This window comes from Chelonoidis abingdonii, chromosome 4, assembly GCF_003597395.2.
Source record: "Chelonoidis abingdonii isolate Lonesome George chromosome 4, CheloAbing_2.0, whole genome shotgun sequence".
In the NCBI taxonomy this organism is placed as follows: Eukaryota; Metazoa; Chordata; order Testudines; family Testudinidae; genus Chelonoidis; species Chelonoidis abingdonii.
In genome coordinates, this window is record NC_133772.1 from 17,514,280 (window position 1) to 17,535,156 (window position 20,877).

The following is a 20,877-nucleotide window of genomic DNA, read 5'->3' on the forward strand; positions in this document are numbered from 1 at the left end:
AATTGAAATGAGTGTATGTTGTATAGCCAAATTGCCTAGATGGCTCTGAAGTTAACAGATTTGTTCAGTTCTGGTCTCTCTGTCTCCAAAAAGCATGTTAGCAGAAAGGGGGGCAGAGCTGGGTGATAGAATGATGAGTCCTGGAAAGGCTTCGGTGTGAAGAGAGCGTGGGGACTATCTGCTTTGGAGAGGAGATGAATAAAAGGGGTCATGAGAGAGGAATATGAAATAATGAATGCAATAGAGGAGGAGTCTCAGCTGCTCCTATGTACCCTAGTAACCTCTTGCTTAACACAAAACCAAATCAATATCAAAAACTGAAAGGCAGTGCATTTTAGAACTGATAGAAGAAAATACATTTTTTACACAGTATGTAATTAACGTATGGGACTTATTGCCACAGAAGATCGTTGAACCTAAAAAATTTGGTAGGATCTCAAATGAGTAGATATCTAGATCAATAATGAGAACATCCATGTTTGTGACAGGCAGGATAGAAAATGCATGAGGACTATAAACCTTCATGCTTCAGGGCATAGGTCAACCACTACCGCCTGGGGTCAGAAATAAAGTTCCTTTAGGAGCAGGTTACCCCATAATTGTCCACTATGATGTTCATTGCAATGACCCGTGAAGCATCTGCTAATGATCCTGGACTTAGACAGATCATTGATTTGAACCAGTTTCGCAATTCTTACATTTCTAGTGTTGGCTTCAGCTGATACAACTAGGCACCTGGCTTCTTGCCCATTTTTAACAGAGCTTGAAGGAGAAAGGAACATTCTACAAGACCAAATCAGGTCTGTGTGTGTGTGGTGGGGTAACAGGGTTCATTCCACGCCTCTTTCCCACCCACGTTCAATTTGCTTTTCTGTAATTTTGGCCCATGGGTTGAGCAGTTTCCACTGTTTATCTAGGCCCTTGGTGATAAGGGTCCCCTTGAGTGAGCTGATATTTATATTTGCCCTTTTATAATGAAAATCCAGAGAACAGGATATGGGCCACGTAGCATATACCTCTGCTGTGAACAGTCACAGTCTTTGGGGATGGAGGGTAAGGGCTGCTGTTTGCATAGCTAAGCTTGAGAGTCTTCCTTCTCCTTGCTGCTCTGCACCTCTCCCTGTTCCCACAGATATCAAGGTGATCAGACAGCTAAATGGCTGCAAAGAATGGCACTGCTCTTAGGTCAAAAGGCTGAAGAATTTACCCATCTGCAGGTAGCAAAAGAGACTATGGAGGAAGCAATTCCATAAGACTTAATTGGGATGAAAAGTTCTTCAAGTGTTGACAAAGTGAGTTTAAAAAGAAAGTGGGGTGGGGGAAAGAGGAGACAGATGCCTCCCACCTCCAGCTATCTGCTGGAGGTAGGTGCAATGCACTCAGAACAGGGCTACACGCTGGTGGTTTGATCCAGACATGAGATTTGATTTGGGAATGATTGGGTGAAATGCTCTGGTCTGTGTTATGCAGGAGCTCAGACTAGATGATCAAAATGGTCCCTTTTGGCCCTGCCCCCCGTGAAATCTTTGCAAAACCCACCACAGTTGATCACAAGGGTGCAAGTGAAGCTCCCTTTGAACTTAACAGCAATAGGACAACACAGATGCCCCTGGAACTGGAACCTCTGAAGTTTAGCTGAAATGTCCAGAGGGGTTTGTCTCCTAGCGAGTGATGCACATCTGGAATTTGCTCCCCTAGCAGCTCATGTCAGAATCCACATTACTTGGGGCACAGGAGCAAACCGATAATGATCAGGACAGGGATTGATGCTGAAGGGTATCAATGGGAACTGGATGATGAAGTGGTAGCCCTAGCTGGTGGACGCAGGAATTGAGCCAGATGCTGCTGAGGAGTGGGAAACAATTTGCTGTTCCTGTCCTGTGCATAGTTGGGCTTTGTACTCCAATGCTGACCAAGGCCATTGATAAAATCTCCCTTGCAGATCCAAGGGTGATTGAGTTTATGATCAGAGCTCTCCTCCCCTGGTGATCTGCTGGGCTGTGCCTCTGTAGGAATAACAACAGTCCTATGTTATAAGGGATGCCCCTTATTTAAATCAAAAATCAGTATGAGTGCCTTTTATCCCGTATTTCAACCAGGAGTGTAGCACTGCCTGCAGCCAGAGTGGTCCGGAGCATCACTCTGGCACCTGAAATCAGGGGAAGAACAGGGTCGCCAGTTGGCAACTTGACCTGGCCGTACGGGTTCTCAATGCTGCTCAAATTAGTCCTGACTGCTCCTCTGACATGCCGAAGTGGCCTCTGGATCCCCTGCTGAAAGTTGGCCCTTCACCCTGCATCGAAATATGAAATGGCACCCTGCAGAGATTTTTTTCCTCGCCGCACAACAGGCTCAGGAGCTGCTGAGTGCTGCAAAAAAGCAGCAAGAAATACCCTGGTGAGTGTTGCTTAATAATAATAATAATAATAGTAATAAATTATGCAAATTACAGACACCAAGTTTTGGCAGGTTGCCATCCTGCCCCAAATTACTACCTCTCAACAGTGTCAGCCAGGATCAATGTGTGTGCATGCTATGAAAACCAGCCTTTACATGAGAACCTAAGAACGGCTGTACTGGGTCAGACCAAAGGTCCATCTAGCCCTGTATCTGTCTACTGACAGTGGCCAATGCCAGGTGTTCCAGAGGGAGTGAACCTAACAGGCAATGATCAAGTGATCTCTCTCCTGCCATCTGTCTCCATCCTCTGATGAACAGAGGCTAGGGACACCATTCCTTACCCATCCTGGCTAATAGCCATTTATGGACTTAACCACCATGAATTTTTCTAGTTCTCTTTTCAATGCTGTTATAGTCCGAGCCTTCACAACCTCCTCAGGCAAGGAGTTCCACAGGTTGACTGTGCGCTGAGTGAAGAAGAACTTCCTTTTATTTGTTTTAAACCTGCTACCTATCAATTTCATTTGGTGACCCCTAGTTCTTGTGTTATGGGAATAAGTAAATAACTTTTCCTTGTCCACTTTCTCAACATCACTCATGATTTTATAATAATATCAGGGTTGGAAGGGACCTCAGAAGGTCATTTAGTCTGCCCCCCCCCTGCTCAAAGCAGGACTTAATCCCCAGATTTTTACCCTAGTTCCCTAAATGGTCGCTCAAGGATTGAGCTCACAACCCTGGGTTTAGCAGGCCAATGCTCAAACCACTGAGCTATCCCTTCCCCCTTTCTTTTTGAAATACAATGGCAACCCTAAGTATTCTATTAGGTCCCAGACAAAAAGTGATTTAAAATGGAATTAAGCTTTAGAGTGCATTTCAGTATGACAAGTTGAAAAACATGACAGTGATCATCTCCAAACCCAAGAAATTCAGAGTTAAGATTTTTATTAAGAAATGGAAATGCACGGTGAAGGCACCCAAATAACTAACTCTGCTCTGTAGTGGCACCATTTAATAGTAATAAGATTACAATTAAGGCATTTTAGTGTTTGGTATCCCAGTTTAGACAAAACTGATTTTTAAAGACGCTTTTTGTGTGTCTCCCACTGCTCCATTAGTGTAACTACTGGGCAGAGTTAAGATTAAGACTTACCACTGCACCTGCAATTACTTTTAAGGGAAAATTGATTTGTGGGGCTTATGATGATTTAAATGTTTGGTCTTTTGCATGTAAGAGTTTCACCTAACCTTGCATAATCTCTTTTAAGTACTTAGCTGGCCTCACTACTACGATTTTTACTGTACTTACATGCAAAGATTTGATGTACTGTCACACACTCAGTGTAACTGCAAATGCAAATTAAACATACAGCTGCACACATAACTTGAGGTTATAAAAATCCTTCCCTAAAATTCACCCTTTGGTTTTTTTAAAAGGCCACCATGTGGACATTCCTGCCTTTCAAGATGAATGGAGCTCCCCTAATCAGCAGAGACTGTTTCGATATGCAACCCACACCACCATGTTTGTTCTCTGAGGGACGTTATATACCCTTGTACTTGTCTGGCCTCTTGAAAAGTTACAGGTGAGTACTGGGACGGAAACAATGCAGGTTACTCAAAACAATTATAATCTTGTTCTTTCCATTATAAGCCACCTGCTGTGTGTGATCAAACTTTTCCTCCTTTGGAGAAAACGTGCGATAGAACTATCAGACTGCAAGCAAGTGGATGATAAAGGGGAATAAGCTGGTGGGTTGTTGTGTGTTTTGGGAGTTTAAGAACTTCGATTCCTCTTATCATTCCAACATTTTCTTGCAAGGAGTAATTTAAAAATAAAATGGCAATTAACCTTCTGATTAAGCAGCTGTTCTTGAGATAAAGGGTCCTTAGCTTTGTTAGGGCAAGCCGCAGCATGAAGTGGTATTGACAGTTGATAAGCTTCTGATATGTGAATGAGAGAGTCGCAAAAGGAGGTGGAGACAACAGTGCACCCTTTGGGTATATAGACAGGGAGCCTGGGACTCAAACCTCAGCCCGGTGTCTAGGACTGAACTGGGGGACTGTTTAGAAACTGTTTGCAAAAGAAGAGCATCATGAAGTGGCTGATCTTCGCCTTGGTGTGTCTCCACCTCTCAGAGGGGATGGTGAGGTGAGCATGGAATAACAGCATGGCCACTTGACAGTGATTGCTGATTATGCTGGTGTGAAGGAAAGAATAAGAATGTAGTGGGGAGGGGTTTGAAAAGGAGAGTGGCACTCCTGGGTTCTGTTCTTGGCACTGCCACTGACAGGCTCTATGACCTTGGACAAATCACTTAATCTCTCCGGGCATTAGTTTACTTATCTGTAAAATGGGGACAGTGCTACTGACCTTACTAGACTTGCTGATCAGTGAATCAGTAGTGCTTGTACAAGTGCTAAGTACTGTTCTTAGGAATAATTGGCTTTTTCTTCTGTGGCTTTGCATTTTCCCTGAGTTCAAGGAAACAATAGTCCAGGGTTGACCTTAACATTGAACATTGACACCATTACCCTAGTGTCCATCTCCCATTCTTAGCTTTCCAGTGTGCTACTTCCCTACTTCAAGGAGGTCTTAAGAGAACCAAGTCTATGGAAAAGAGGGGGTCAAATTTATCCCTGCTGTAATTACAATGAAGTCAGTCCCTGTGGAACCCCACTAATTAGTCCCAATGCATTGGGTTCTTTCACTGGCTGGAAAATCATACCACTAAACTACCCCATCCCAAACCTATTGAAGCTATGGGAGAGAAGCAGGAAGAGTGAGACCACAAAGGAGAGAGGGGGAATAGGAAGAGGGAAAATGATGAGGGGACACTTGATCGCTGTCTTTACATTCTGTGCAGAATTCCCCTGAAGAAATTCAAATCCATGCGGGAGGTGATGAAGGAGAAGGGCGTACTCAGGGACTACCTGAAGAACCACAAGTCTGACCCAGCCAGCAAGTACTTCAACAACTTTGCTGTTACCTATGAGGCCCTGTCTAACAACCTGGATGTGAGTATGTGCCTGATTTGGAAAAAATAATGACAAAAATGGAACAGAGATGAGGAAAAGATGGAGGCTGTCAACTGTGGAGCAGGAATGGGAGGAACAAGAGAATTCAAATGGAAAATATGATATCCAACTTGCACCAGCCCATCGTCTGTAGGACGATTCTTGTAGTTGTCATAAATAGATAGCTAAGGGTTAATGTTTCTTTTACCTGTAAAGGGTTAACAAAGGGAACCAAACACCTGACAAGAGGACCAATCAGGAAACCGGATTTTTTAAAAAGCTTAAGGGAGGGAATTTGTGGGTCTTCTGTGTCTTGGGTCTGTGTCTTTTGTCTGTCTCTCAGCTATGAGAAGCTTCTTTCTATCTTCTAATCTTCTGTTTCCAACTTGTAAGTACAGGTAGAAAAACAATATAGGCTTTTATGTTGTTTTGGGTGTATTTACATGTGTGTAACTTGCTGGAATGTTTCAAATTGGATATCTTTTTGAATCAGACTGTTTATTCATTTTTTTCTTTTAAGCAATTGATCCTGTATTATTGTCATCTTGATACAGAGAAATTTGATGTCTTTTTTTCTTTCTTTTTTTTTTATATAAAGTTTCTTTTTAAGACTTGTTTGAGTTTTTCTCTCTGGGTAGGCTAAGGAACAAGGAGGGAATTCTCTTTGTGTTAGATCTATGGAGGATAAGCTCTGCAGCACCAGGGAATTTGTGGAGGGGGAAAGAGAGATAGAATCATTTCTGTTTCCTTGTATTTGGGTTTGTCTCTTTTGTGGAATAGAGAGATATGCTTCTTAGTATTGTGATGTAAAGAGATTGCATCAATACTCTCAGGTTAGCCCAGAGAGGAAAGTCTGGGTGGGAGAGGGAGGGGGAAGGGAAGTGGAATATTTCCCTTGCCGGTAAGACTCAGAGCTTCTGGGTCTTGGGGTCTCTCCAGGGAAAGTTTGGGGGGACCAGAGCGAGGCAGGCGCTGTAATTCCTGTCTGGTGGCAGCGAGATAAGATCCAAGCTGGTAATTAAGCTTGGAGGTTCATGCTAAGCAGCCAGATTTTGGACGCTAAGGTCCAGATTTGGGAGAAAGGCTTATGATAGTAGTATACTAGAATTGGGTAGTATCCCTTTAAATAGTTTGTGGGCCCTCTCGTGGTGGTCACCGTGTTATAGACCAGCCAACCAGAGCAGCCACGTGTGTAGCTAAGCCTTGCATGTTTGTGTCTACAGGAGAACCTCAGAGTTACAAGCACCTCAGGACTGGAGGTGATTCATAACTTTGATTCATAACGTGATTCATAACAATTCATAACGGAAATGTTCAGAACTCTGAACAAAAAGTTCTGTTTGTTCTTTCAGACATTTACCACTGAACATTGACTTAACACCACTTTGAAACTTTACTATGTAGAAGAAAAATGCCTTTAGCCAGTTTGAAACAAGCACAGGAGCAGTTTCCTTACCTTGTCAAAAAAAATTTTTAAACTTTCCCTTTATTTTTTTAGTCATTTACGTTTAACACAGTACTGTACTGTACAGTATTTGCTTTTTTTGGGGTGGGGTCTCTGCTGCCTGATTGTGTTCTTCCAGTTCCAAATGAGGTGTGTGCTGACCAATCAGGTCATAACTCTGCTGTTCGTAACTCTGAGGTTCTGCTGTAGTAAGTAAACACAGTTATTTGGGACTCAGCTATGCCCAGTGGTTCCTCCATATAGATTTTCTTCCACGAGGAATAAAAGGCCCAACAGTTCTCCCGGCCTTAATAAAGAGCACAGGCTGCCTTCTAGCTAGAATATATATTTAAGAAATTGAATCTCTCTGGGGGAGAGAGAAGGGTTAAAATGGAAGCGGGGGGAAGTTTGCCCTTTTTTTGGAAACCCTCTAGCATAGTTGGAGTCATTTGCAAAACCTCTAACTGCATGTGATTCCATTGTCTCTTGTCACCATTCATCCACCTGGCAGCCCCATTGGTTTGAGATTACATATGTGGTGCAGATGGCGGTAACTGTCTCCAGCATGCTCAATAGTACTATTGGTTGGCAAGTGACATAGATCATGAGGAGGAGAACCTGTGATGAAAAGAATGCCCCCTTTTCTCTAGATGTCCTACTATGGGGCGATCAGTATTGGAACCCCACCCCAGAACTTCCTGGTTCTCTTCGACACCGGCTCATCCAACCTGTGGGTGCCCTCGACGTACTGCCAGAGCCAGGCCTGCAGTGAGTAATCCCCATGCACAAGGGGCTGAGGGAAATGTCTCTACCATGGAGGGAAATTCTCTATCACACTATCCCATCCTGGGCACTGACCAAGCCCTAATCCAGATTGTTCATCAGGAATAATGTAGATATCCTTCAAATCCCAATATGCTAGGAGTGTTCTGAAGTCCCACTGCAAACAGAAAGATAGCCGAGGCTATGGAAGTTCATGTCATTTACGTAGATTGGACACTCTGTGGGGCAGGGACCCTCTTTTTGTTCTGTTTTTTGTTCTGGCACAGTGGGGGCTGGTCCGTGACTGGGGCTCCTAGGTTCTTATGGGAATTCAAATAATAGATTTATTTATAGATATACACTCACACATAATTTTAAAATAGATACTGTTTAATTATATAATACCAACATGGACACACAAATTATTCTTCTCTTCTTCTTTGCTTCCCATCCATCAGCTCAGCTGTGACTCTTGAGGCCAAACAAAGTCTGTCCACCACTTCCTACCTTGTACCAGCTTCATGGCTTTGTTCATCTTTAAATCTTTTTGTTGTATGTCAGTCTCCACCATGTCCATCCAGCGCATCCTTGGTCTTCCTCTATTTCTACCTGCTTGCAATTTGGTATCTTTCACCCTGTCTGGTATCCTTTCTGTGTCTGTTCTTGACATGTGTCCAGACCTTCACGGTTGTCTTTCTTAGATCTTCTGCAGCAGCGTTATTTCTTGCACTGTTTATAAAAATAAAATCAATCCATGTATTACAAAGGGGAGAAATTCCTGTTCAAATGCTTTCAGTCCCATAACGGCTTCACTGCTGAGGTGTCTGGAATCCCGAAAAACTGTTTCAATCAGTGTAGGCACATGTGACAGTTTCAGACGGCTGCATGCAAAGAAAGAGGCAAGCCAGGGAAGGATGGTCATATGGCTAAAGAACAGGATTGTGGGGTTGGGTTGTGTCCCACTGGGCAAATCACTGCCCAGTTTTGTGCCTTCATCCCCCACCTGTAAAGTGCGGGTGATTAGACCTACCTCAAAGAGGAGTGGTGTGGCTTAATTGATTAGTAACGGGTGGAAAGTGTTTGAGAACAGCAGGGGGAAGGTGCTACAGAAAGGTCAAGTTTTGTCATTATTGGACCTTTCTAGAGGGGATTAGTGTCGGGCTCGGTTCAGGGTGGGGAGCTTCAACTCTGAGTCTGAATCTGTCATTCGTACGAGCTGACAACTGATGCTGATCTGTGTTTACCCCTAGCCACCCACACTCGGTTCAACCCCAGCAACTCCTCCACTTACTCTTCCAATGGACAGACCTTCTCTCTGCAATATGGCAGTGGCAGTCTCACTGGAGTCTTTGGCTATGACACCGTGACAGTAAGTAATAGCATCAGCCGAGGAGATGATATAGTTATTAGAGTTTTGCATGAGCTGGCAGGTGCTAACATCCAAACTCCTTCAGCAGGCAGCAGCAGAAAGTCTCTGATTTCCGCTGTAGGCTCTGCCACGAAGGGGCTGAGATCACTCACTCTAGCTAGTGAATATACGGCCCATCACTCATTGGGGAATTTTCTGTTCAAACAGAGCCTTGCCGAGGGCCAGAACGGAGACATTTTTCCCGCTTTTAATCTCCAGATAAGGATATAATCTGGGCTGTTGAAGTAAGCTTTCAGAAATTAGGTGGCTGGGGAACCGGATGTTTGGGAGTATTTCAAACAAAACCCAAGGCACTCAGCATTCTTTTTTCAACACCGTGAACCTTCGGGCTCCCGGGCTGTGTGTGGTGAGGCACCTGTAGCTGGGAAGCCTTTGTTTAGTTGGACATCCACTAGCTGCAGTGCTTTGGAGGAACGTCTGAGCCTCAGTGGGTCTTGCTAGTGGTAACAACCTATTATTGTAAGAGGCAGCGTGGTCTAGTAGTGGGAGTCAGGAGATCTGGTTTTTATTCTCAACTCTGTTTGTGACGGGCTGGGTAAGCTTTAGGTAAATAGCTTCCCCTGTTTGTACCTGTTTCCCTATCAGTAAAATGGAGGTGATGAGACCCACAGAAAGTGCTCTGAGATTTCTTGGCTGGTTAGATAAGTGCACCCAAAGTTCTCCTTCCTGGGTTTGCTAGGTTCAGTGGCCTGCTTGCTCTGTCTGGTTGTAATGGCTATTCCCATCTCTTGCTCTGCAGATCCAGGACGTTTCCATCACAAAACAGGAGTTTGGCCTGAGTGAGACTGAGCCTGGCACCAGCTTTGTCTATGCTCAGTTTGATGGGATCCTCGGTCTGGCTTTCCCTGCCATTGCTGCTGGTGGTGCCACCACCGTGATGCAAGGTCTGATCCAGGAGAACCTCATCAGTGCCTCGCTCTTCAGCTTCTACCTGAGCGCGTAAGTAGGAGGATGCCGTTCCCCTGTCTCCTTAAGCCCATCTGCTGTCTTTATATTTCCCATGATCCTTTTCCCTTTGTGTCGGCTCCTCTGGCTCCCATACTCTGAGGAGGGCCAATAGCAGAATAATGGTTAGGATCAGACTTCATCCCTTCTCCTGGAAATGCGTGCTTCTTCTCTGCAGCCCCTTCTTCTCCCGCTCAGAGCTGGGCAAACCGATCAGTATGGGGAAGCTCACTGAGGTCATTCACCTGCTCCTCCCTGTGATGAAGGTTCTACCCAATCAGACGTAGCATGTTCCTCAGGGGCTACAGTTGCTAGGCTTCACTGTGCCATTTCTGCTCTACTCCACTCTGATTAGGCCTCAGCTGGAGTATTGTGTCCAGTTCTGGGCGCTACATTTCAGGAAGGATGTGGACAAATTGAAGAGAGTCCAGAGAAGAGCAACAAAAATGATTAAAGGTCTAGAAAACATGAGCTATGAGGGAAGATTGAAAAAAATGGGTTTGTTTAGTCTGGAGAAGAGAAGACTGAGAGGGGACATAACAGTTTTCAAATATGTAAAAGGATGTTACAAGGAGGAGGAAGAAAAATTGTTTCTCTTAACCTCTGAGGACAGGACAAGAAGCAATGGGCTTAAAGTGCAGCAAGGGAGGTTTAGGCTGGACATTAGGAAAAATTTCCTGTCAAGGTGGTTAAGCACTGGAATAAATTGCCTAGGGAGGTTGTGGAATCTCCATTGTTGGAGATTTTTAAGAGCAGGTTGGACAAACACCTGTCAGGAATGGTCTAGATAATTAATCCTGCCACCAGTGCAGGGGACTGGACTAGCTGACCTCTTGAGGTCCCTTCCAGGTCTATGATTTGCTCTGGACACTCAATGCCAGCTTTTTCCCAGATGCCGAGTACCCACAGTTACTTCCATGGTACCTTTGAACGCCGGGCATTAGACTGACAACTCCATCCTTGTTACAAGATGATTCATTTCCTCCAAACAGTAGATGAGGCTTTTCTGAAACACCCCATTGCAAACTGACTGGCACCCACCCACTGTGATGGTATTTGGGGACTGCCCAGGTTTGCCGCTTACTGGAGAATGTGCAGGTGTCACCGCACCAATATGTCTGGTGCATGATGATCGAAAGCTCTCCATAAGCTTGATTTACTCCCGCCTCAACCCTTTGTCACCAGGGTTCTTGGTCTATCTCTGAGAAGGTTTTTGTGCTATAACTCCAGCTAGGATCCGGGATGCCCCAGTCACAGGCTGTCTTTGGACTCTGTAGATGGCTATAAATAACCAGGTGCTTTCTTTCCTGGGCGTTTGTTTAGGCAAGAGGGCATTCAGGATGGTGGTGAACTTCTCTTTGGAGGGATTGACTCCAATTTGTACTCTGGTCAGATTGTCTGGACGCCTGTCACCCAGGATGCTTATTGGCAAATTGGAATTGAAGGGTAAGGTTGTTGTCATTGGTATTTTCTGAGGAATGTAGGGCCTGATCCTGAGCCCATCATAATCAGTGGGAGTCCTTCCATTAATTTCAGTGGGCTTTGGAACATGCTTTGATCATAATAACAAATGTAAGAACGGCCATACTAGGTCAGACCAAAGGTCCATCTAGCCTAGTATCCTGTCTTCCAACTGTGGCCAATGCCAGGTGCTTCAGAGGGAATGAACAGAACAGGACAATCACTGAGTGATCCATCCCCTGTCATCCACTCCCAGCTTATGGCAATCAGAGGCTAAGGACACCCAAAGCATGGGGATGCATCCCTAACCATCTTGGCTAATAGCCTTTGATGAACCTGTCCTCCATGATCAGACAAAGGACTCTGGGAGCCAAGACCTGGACTCCTGGCTCCTATTCCTAACTCGGCTCCTGGGTTCTACTCCAGACTCTGCCCCCAAGTCTCTGTGGGACCTTAGATAACCTAAACTTAAAAAGTTCCAGAGATACCCCGAGAATACAAAACAGTGGCTCTAACATCTCTAATGGAAGGACCCCCATGTTCTTGGTTTGTCATGCAAAAGATGGGTACATTGCTGCCAAATTTTCCTGCTGAAGTGTCCTGTGTTCTGTTCTCTTAGTTTCTCTGTTGACGGACAGTCCAGTGGCTGGTGTAGCAGTGGCTGCCAGGGGATTGTGGACACTGGAACTTCCCTCCTCACTGCTCCACAGGCGATCTTTTCGGAGCTGATGGAGGACATTGGCGCTCAGGAGAACAGCGACGGTGAGGTATGGAGAACAGCTGGCCACAGGGAGGCTTAAAAGTGGAAAAGAGAGGAACCTTGCTGCTAAGCAGGTTTCTGTTGGGTGAAGCAGCTCAGAGAAAGTGTGGTCTGGTGGTTAAAGCAGGTGACTGGTGGTCTGGGCTCTTGGATTCTATCCTTGGATCTGCCACTCACTCTCAGCTGGGTCTTGGGAAACTCATTTAACCTTCTTGTGCCTGTTTGCCCATCGGGGAAAGGGGGTAAGGGGGAACCTAATAATCTCTGCTGGTTCGGGCTGTTGAGGCCTTTTGATTGCAGTAAAACATTTGTCTTCCTTCCTTTTCCATGTGATTGTTATAAAGAGCTTTCCCAGGTTGATGGAAAGTGGCTCTGTGTGGAGAAGTGGCGGTTTGAGAGTCACACGGGTTGTAGCATTTTATCTGCAGTGGCTGTACCCAGTATGCAAACTTGCTCTTGCTTTCTCTTTCCACAGTACGTGGTTAGCTGCAGCAGCATTGACAGCATGCCTACCATCTCCTTCACCATCAGTAGAACCAGCTTCCCGCTGAGCCCCTCTGCCTACGTGCTCCAGGTATGGATTCTCATAGCAGTGCACTATCCTCACCTTCCTCTGCTTGCATAGTCTCCTCTGGGTGGGCTCCTGGAGAGCTATATATTTGATATGGGTCTGCTGGGCACATCCGTACTTGTGTTATCCATGTGGTGGGTTATGACCAGAGCTTCCAAACCAAAGGGCTTTAACTCAGCTTTCTGTCTTCGTCTCAACAGAGCAATAGCACCGAGTGTGTCGTGGGCATCTCGCCCACTTACCTGCCATCCCAGAATGGGCAGCCCCTCTGGATCCTGGGTGACGTCTTCCTCAGGTCATATTACTCTGTTTACGATCTAGGCAACAGTCAGGTGGGCTTTGCCCCAGCAGCGTAAGCGCCACCGACTGTCTTCCATGCTGCTCGGAACCGTCTCCTGCCTCTCCTCCAACCTGCTAGGCTGTAACACTCTGGTCCCCCCATGCCTCTTTCCAAGGATTTTGAATGTCTCTCTGTACTGAACTTTTGCAAATTTCTGAAGCCTCTCTCCAGTGAAATCTGTGCTATGGAATTCTGGGCTCCCTTTGAAGGTGACTGTAAATAAATAAAAGACATTAAAAACATGAAGCAAATGTGTTTTCGTTTGATCTCTTGGTGCAAAATAAACACATGGCTGAGGGAAGCATGGCATCAAAGTGGTATGTCCTGGGCACAAACATGCAGCTGCTCTGAGTAGGGGTGAATTTAAAGCTAACCCAACCATAGGAATTCCATTTAAATACCACCCACACTTAACATGGTGTTATAGGATAGTCATGTTGCAGCTCCAAGTTTAAACAACACTCGGCTCACACTACACCTTCCCTTCCTTTGTTGGGACTAGTTGCTTGATAATATGCAGCTTGTTTAATCTGTAGATGTCAACGCACTCTGAGATGTGGGAACAGAGGCCCAGGGAGGGTGAGTTTTAAGCAGAATCCTGGTCACTTAGAAAATGATCATCCTGCCTTTAGTTAAGGTTGATAAGAATGTTTGGTGGTTATGGCAAAGGCCTGAGAATCTTGAGTTCTGGTTCCATTCCTGACCATGTCACTGAATCCCTATCTGAACTCAGGCAAGTCACTTCCCTGCTGTGGGCCTCAGTTTACCCACCTGTTAACTGAAGACTACAGCTGGTCAGAAAAACAGCTGATTCAACAATTTGCCAATTCAGCAAGACCAGAACATTTCACAGATCTGGCCCAATTTCACTAAAGAGCCAATGGAACCAGGAAGGTGGAACCCTAGGGAACCTGGCACATTTCAACACCCTGGAGGTGGGGGACTTGTTGGCCTCTAATCTTCTGCTACAGAATCCGAGTTGATGTCAATGGGACATTGAACTCATGGGCAGAAACATCTAGATGCTCCTGATGAGCTACTCTGAGCATGGGCAAATCTAGGGGCCAAATTTTGCTCTCAGGTACAGTGTGCTCAGCTGCAATCAGTGGGAGTCACTCGTATCCTGCTTTGGGGTAACGGTGCCCCAGAATTCCAGTCCTGGCTGTACTGCTGACATTTGATGTGACAGAGGGCAAGTCACTTTCCCTCTCTGCCATATGGGGGTACGAACACTTTCCTCCTTACTTAATTTACCCTCACAGCCGCCTAGGGTTGCCAGTCTTGGCTGGACGTCTTCCTGGAGGCTTCATCACATGACTTAATCTTGAATTAAAGTTTCATCCTTAATTTCTGGAGACTCCAGGATGATCCTGGAGGGTGGGCAACCCTGCAGCATCCTCTTTTGACATTTGTGAAGGCACTTTGAACTCTGAAGAGTGGATTTTTATCTCCGCTACACCACCATAACCTAGAATAATTCGGCATCGGGCTGTTCCTTGCTAGAAAATTAAGTCACGTGGGAACGTGATGGTTGTGTCTTTGCTCTCTGTCTAATGTTAAGAATATGTGGAAATCACACAGCCCCAACTGGGTTCCATAGAACTAGGTTTACTAACTGCATGCAGATAGACAAAGATGACTACATGGGTATGGTGCTGCTTGGGCAGGATTCTAGTGGCTTCAGCAATAGAAGACAAGGATCCTGATTTCAGCTTAGCCTCCCCACCCAGATCTGGGACTGGCAGGACAGAAAGCCTGGGTGCTCAGCCTCCATGCCCCCTTCAGCTGCAGGCAGGCAGAAGTGAAATTGACAAGAGCATCCCAGCCTGCCTGCCGGGGAGCTGTCACTTTGATTTTCCTGACAGGGAGTTGACTTTTTTTTTTGGCAAAACCTGAAATTTTCCCATGGTTTTGCAAAAAGTGTGTTTTTCTTGGGAAATGAATCAGACAAATTATTTCCCACCAGCTCTAGTAAGAACCAATGGTACTCAGGGCCGATTCAAGGATGTTTTGCGCCCTAGGCGAAACTTTCACCTTGCCCTCCCACCCCTGCGCAGCAGCTCCCCCCCTCCACCATGAGGTGCCCTACCTGCGGCAGCTCCCCACCCTCCATCCTGAGGCACCCCCCCCGCCCCAGCTCACTCCTGCCCCGCCTCCACCCCGAGCATGCCTTCGCGGCTTCACTTCTCTCGCCTCCCAGGCTTGTGGCACCTAAGCTGATTGGCGCTGCAAGCCTGGGAGGCGGGAAAAGTGAAGCAGGCACGGCGTGCTCGGGGAGGAGGTGGGATGGGGATGAGCTGGGGCAGGGAGTTCCCCTGCGTGCCACCCCTATCTTACTTGCTGCAGGCGACCCTCCCTGCACTCCCCTGACCCAGCTCCCTCTGCCTAAATGCTGGCGGCGGCTGAAGATCTGGCCACTGTGGTCACTGTCGAAGAAAATGCCACCCCCCCAAATCCCAGTGTCCTAGTCGACCGCCTAGGTCACCTAACTGGTTGCACCGGCCCTGATGGTACTAAATGACCAGGCCCCAGAAGGCATGTAACCATAGGGCAAGTTTTGTGGCTGGGTTGTGCTAAGAACAGATTCAGCTTTCTCTTGGGATCTGAATAACCTGTCTGGTCAGTGGTGTGGCCACAAGATGTATGTGACTCTGTGACAAGTTCACAGTTCCCTTTGTTTGCTCTAAGCCCCTGCCCAGCCAGCCTCACAAGTAACTTTTGGAGGGTCTCAAAATGCTCTTCATATCTGTCGCCAGGACTAGTATATTGTCTTAGTAAAATTGCGTCCCAGGAATGTCCTATGATACGCAGCCCATGGCTCACTGCCAAATAGCAGGTGCACAAACGATTCCAAACACTAGCCTGTTAGATTGGGTAAACCTTTGCCTGTTAATTTGGAGACAGGTCTGGGCGAGGTTGATCATGGATAAATGCTCTTCATAGCTAATGATGCAAATCTAATCTCTCTTCCATGTAAAGTATGCTGATCCGCATGCAATATGGACTTTATGGTAGGGTGACCAGATGTCCCATTTTTATAGGGACGGACAGTCCTGTTTTTTGGGACTTTTTCTTATATAGGCACCTATTACCCCCCCACCACCTGTCCCGTTTTTTCACAGTTGCTATCTGGTCACCCTACTTGATGGGATCCTTGAAACGGCCTCTATAGGGGGTGCTGCATTCACTCCAGTTAACCTTAGATTTCCAGAGCTCTCTGTCCCTGGCTGTATTGCAAACAGTAGTGGATGAGCTTGAAAAAATGTAGGCATTGCCCTCCGGTGAAGTTTTTGCTTTCATGTGTGTTACCTTGAAATCGCTGTAAATACCGACAGCCCCATTCTTTTCCTGCTGACGCTATAAGGGTGCGTCATTCACTGCAGTTAACCTTGGATACAATTTCAGCCTCCTGTAGCTGCTGCAGCTCTTCCTCTACCTTTTCACCTTATCACAAAAGGTTACTGGATGAGCTCCCATCGTTAAGCACAATTTTTGCTTTTATGTCTTATATTTGCTTTCGGAAGCATTGGGGAGCAGTGACTTGACAGAATTTCCATAATCTCAGCAAATCTTTCATCGGTTGGTTTAACAGGAGTAAGGTTGTGCAGCAGGTTATGGGTTTTAGCTGCCATTATGCTCAGTAAAGCCACCAACTTTTTTTCATCATATATATTGTTAGCTATGTGCGCTGTTCCAGTCTCGCAATATTGGTAGCTCAGCCCTCTGCTGAGCAATCAGACAAGTAAATGTCACCCAGACATACAAACATTTATAAAGTAATTTTTTTATCTACATGAGCAGATCACTACCAGTCCCTGTGTTGCAGGCATCCCAGGATTAGGGACCTATCTTCATCACCAATTGTGATTTTGCTCACTCTAAAAAATGGTATGTTCCTACCTCATGTTAATGAACACAAGGCAACTAACATGAGGTACAATCCTAGCGGCTACAAGGCAATATATGGTTTTCATGTGTGGGAGTGTGACATTGTCTAATTACAATATGACCTTGCAAATCATTGTTGCTACTGCTGTTATATAATTGCAACAAATCTTATACAAAGTGTGATGTATGGCCAGAAAGGGTTAAGCATCCTGCAGCATAACTGATGCAGAGTCTCATAGACTTTAAGGTCAGAAGGGACCATTATAATCATCTAGTCTGACCTCCTGCACAACGCAGGCCACAGAATCTCACCCACTCATTCCTGTAACAAACCTCTAACCTATGTCTGAGTTACTGAAGTCCTCAAATCGTGGTTTAAAAACATCAAGGTGCAGAGAATCCTCCAGCAAGTGACCTGTGCCCTATGCTGCAGAGGAAGGCGAAAAACCTCCAGGGCCTCTGCCAATCTGCCCTGGAGGAAAATTCCTTCCCGACCCCAGATATGGTGATCAGTTAAACCCTGAGCATGTGGGCAAGACTCACCAGCCAGCACCCAGGAAAGAATTCTCTGTAGTAACTCAGATCCAACCCCATTAGAGAGATGTTAGAACAGTATGTAAATGGTAATTAAGGCCATTCCATGGTAGGTAGGCTAGAACTTTGAAATGCAAACCTATAGTGTTGGAAATTAGAGGTGATGCTAATTGTATGTGTGTACTCATATCTTGTTTGATGCTAGCCCTGTAAACAGGTTTTTGTCTGTCTCTATAGCTATTGAGTCAGAGACCAAAAGAACATACTAACATTTAGATGAACTGTAAACATATTAACATCACTGTGTTCGTTTCTCTTTGAAAGGTATAGCAAATCACCTGAGAACGATAGAAAAATGGGCAATTGCCTATGTTAATCTGTAGCTAATTACCAGTGATGCTTAGGAAATGGATCTACTTCAAAAGTCCCTATAAGTGCCTATTGTTCACCAAAGGACTTGGAGCTGTCACAAGGCAGCCTGAAATTGTATAAAGATGCCTAGGGTCCCAATTCTTTTTATCTCTGATCTGCTTGATGCTTCATGCAGAGGAAACTTAAGCCACAAGGCTGAGATCTCCAGTCTGGATTCACCCTGAATATGGACATTGAACTATAACCTATGGACTATTTCTGAAAGAACTCTTTGCAACTGCAAAGCTTTACTATGAATCTGAGCTCAGAACTGTTCTCCTGACTGTATGTATACTGATTTTTAATCAATACTCTCGCGCTTTTCTTTTTTAATAAATTTTAGTTTAGTTGATAAGGATTGGCTGTAAGTGTGTATTTGGGTAAGGTCTGGAACATTCATAAACCTGGGAGGTAATGTGTCCGATCCTTTGGGATTAGTACAACTTTTTTATGTGATGAATAAGATTTTCAGTAATCCTCATCCTATTTGACTTGGATGTCTGGGTGGAGGCCTAAGGGTTTGGCTACACTTGCAGCTGTACAGCGCTGGGAGTTAAAGCTGTCTTTGTACAGCTGTGTAGGGAAAGCGCTGCAGTATGGCCTCATTTGCAGTATTTGCAGGGGTGTTGGGAGTGGTTCATTATGGGCAGCTATCCCAGCATTCAAGTGACTGCAACATGCTTTTCAAAAGAGGAGTGTGGGGTGGAGTGTGACAGGGACTGTGGGGGAGACAGAGAGAGAGTGGTATAAGATCTGGACGGGGAGTAAGTTACAGCGCTGTAAAGCCACCAACAGCGCTGAAACTCTCAAGTGTAGCCAAGCCCTAAGGCTGGTTTACTTCAAGGGAACTGTGGGTATGGCTACACTTGGAATTTCAAAGCGCTGCCGCGGCAGCGCTTTGAAGTGTGAGTGTGGTCAGAGGGGCAGCGCTGGGAGAGAGCTCTCCCAGCGCTGCATGTAAACCACATCCTTTACGGGTGTAGCGTGCAGCGCTGGGAGCCGTGCTCCCAGCACTGCTGCCCTGATTACACTGAAGCTTTACAGCGCTGCATCTTGCAGCGCTCAGGAGGGTGTTTTTTCACACCCCTGAGCGCGAAAGTTGCAGCGCTGTCAAGTGTGAGTGTAGCCAAGCCTTGTGTTGTTGGTTTCTGGGTAACCAGTGAGGTGCTATAGAAACTGGGTTGTGCGGATTTGGTAAATCTTAGGCCTTGGCTACACTGGTGCTTTACAGCACTGCAACTTTCTCGCTCAGGGGTGTGTTTTTGCGGCAAGTTACAGCACTGCAAAGCGCTAGTGTAAACAGTGCCCCAGCGCTGGGACGGCGGCTCCCAGCGCTGCAAGCTAATCCCCTCAGGGAGGTGGAGTACCTGCAGTGCTGGGAGAGCTCTATCCCAGCTCTGGCGACACGACCACATTTGCACTTCAAGGCGCTGCCACAGAAGCGCTCCTGCGGCAGCACTTTGAAGTTTCGAGTGTAGCCAAGCCCTAAGGCCCTGGAGAGTTGCAGCGCTGGTAGTGGCTTTACAGCGCTGCAACTTACACCCCGTCCACACTGGCAAGGCACATACAGCGCTGTATCTCCCAGGCTACAGCGCTGGTTGTACTCCACATGGACGAGAGGAATAAAGAGAACAGAGCTGGTGCTGCAGCGCTGGAGTGCCAGTGTAAACAGTGATTAATCTTACTATGCTGTAACTGACCTCCGGAATTTTCCCATAATGCTTTTAACTAAAGAATTCTCTTTGTTTTGTTGTGAACTCGGGGCTCCCGGAGCTGCTTATCTAAAAAACAAACACAGCAATTGTTTGCTGGAGCAGAGGCAGGCAGGGAATGTCCACAGCTAGTGTTTGCTTGAGGAGAGAAACAGCACGGCTGGGGCGGGAGGAGGGAGTCCCTTGGAGCAGCTGCTTAGCTGATCTGAAGGCTATTTGCATTTAAGAGTGACTGAGAGAGGGGTGGGGGAAGTGGTTGGAATTTGCAAGGCAGCTGCTGACACAGTGTCAGCTCCAAAAATTCACTCTCTCCCATGCTCCCTGTCACACTCCACCCCACACCCCTCTTTTGAAAAGCACGTTGCAGCCACTTGAACGCTGGGATATCTGCCCATAATGCACCCCTCCCAACACCGCTGCAAATGCTGCAAATGTGGCCACACTGCAGCGCTTTCCCTACACAGCTGTATGAAGAAAGCTTTAACTCCCAGCGCTGTACAGCTGCAAGTGTAGCCAAACCCCTGGTCTTCCCTAGGGGGCGGGGTCGATGTAAGATATACAACTTCAGCTATGGGAACAGCGTAGCTGAAGTTGAAGTATATTATTTCAACTTACCTCCTGTCCTCACGGAGCGGGATCGACGTCCGCGGCTATTAAGAAATGTTATTTTGACAAAAATGGAAAATGTCTCCCTCAAAAATTAGGATTTCTATGAAATTTTGTATGTTTTAACCCCAAAACACCTTTAAATTGAAATATTTAAAAGTTTGGAGTTTCTTTTTAAGAAAGTAGAAGAAATGTTGATAGAAATAAAATGTTTCCATTTACATGGAAATTTTTTACAGGAAAAAAAATGAACCAACCAATTCTATTCTAGAGCAATGTCTATATGAAAGACTTTACAGTGGCAGAGCTGTGCCGATGCACCCGTGCCACTGTAAGATCTCTCGTGTAGCTGCTCTTTGCCAGTGCGAGAGAGCTTCCCCATCAACATAACTAAACCACCCCCAATGAGCATCAGTAGCTATGTTGGTGGGAGAAGCCGGTGGAACTTATGTGACCCCGGTTTGTGTGTGTGTGTGTGTGAGTGTTTTCACACCCTTGAGTGACATAAGTTTTGCTGACATATATGGTAGTGTAGATATGACTTAGATTTACACTGGGGTAAGTGAGAGCAGAATCTAGTGAATGTAACCTCCATA

General features: G+C 45.9%; 1 protein-coding gene across 3 annotated transcripts; it reads left to right on the top strand.

The window, feature by feature from the left end:
* Positions 1 to 717: 717 nt before the first annotated feature.
* On the top strand, positions 718 to 13,352 carry LOC116817833 (gastricsin-like). 3 transcript variants are annotated; one of them, XM_075064908.1, is made up of 11 exons: positions 718 to 800; positions 2,100 to 2,397; positions 3,838 to 3,986; positions 5,268 to 5,418; positions 7,513 to 7,630; positions 8,875 to 8,993; positions 9,793 to 9,992; positions 11,322 to 11,444; positions 12,079 to 12,226; positions 12,695 to 12,793; positions 12,991 to 13,352. In XM_075064908.1, the coding sequence occupies exons 2-11, from the start codon at positions 2,311 to 2,313 to the stop codon at positions 13,144 to 13,146; spliced, it is 1,350 nt and encodes a 449-aa protein (XP_074921009.1). In that variant the 5' UTR covers positions 718 to 800; positions 2,100 to 2,310; the 3' UTR covers positions 13,147 to 13,352. The 3 variants fall into 3 exon arrangements, with proteins under 3 accessions (XP_074921009.1, XP_074921010.1, XP_032624176.1); XM_075064909.1 differs by lacking the exons at positions 718 to 800; positions 2,100 to 2,397; positions 3,838 to 3,986 and adding an exon at positions 4,049 to 4,152; XM_032768285.2 differs by lacking the exons at positions 718 to 800; positions 2,100 to 2,397; positions 3,838 to 3,986 and adding an exon at positions 4,429 to 4,552.
* The last annotated feature ends 7,525 nt before the right edge of the window (positions 13,353 to 20,877 follow it).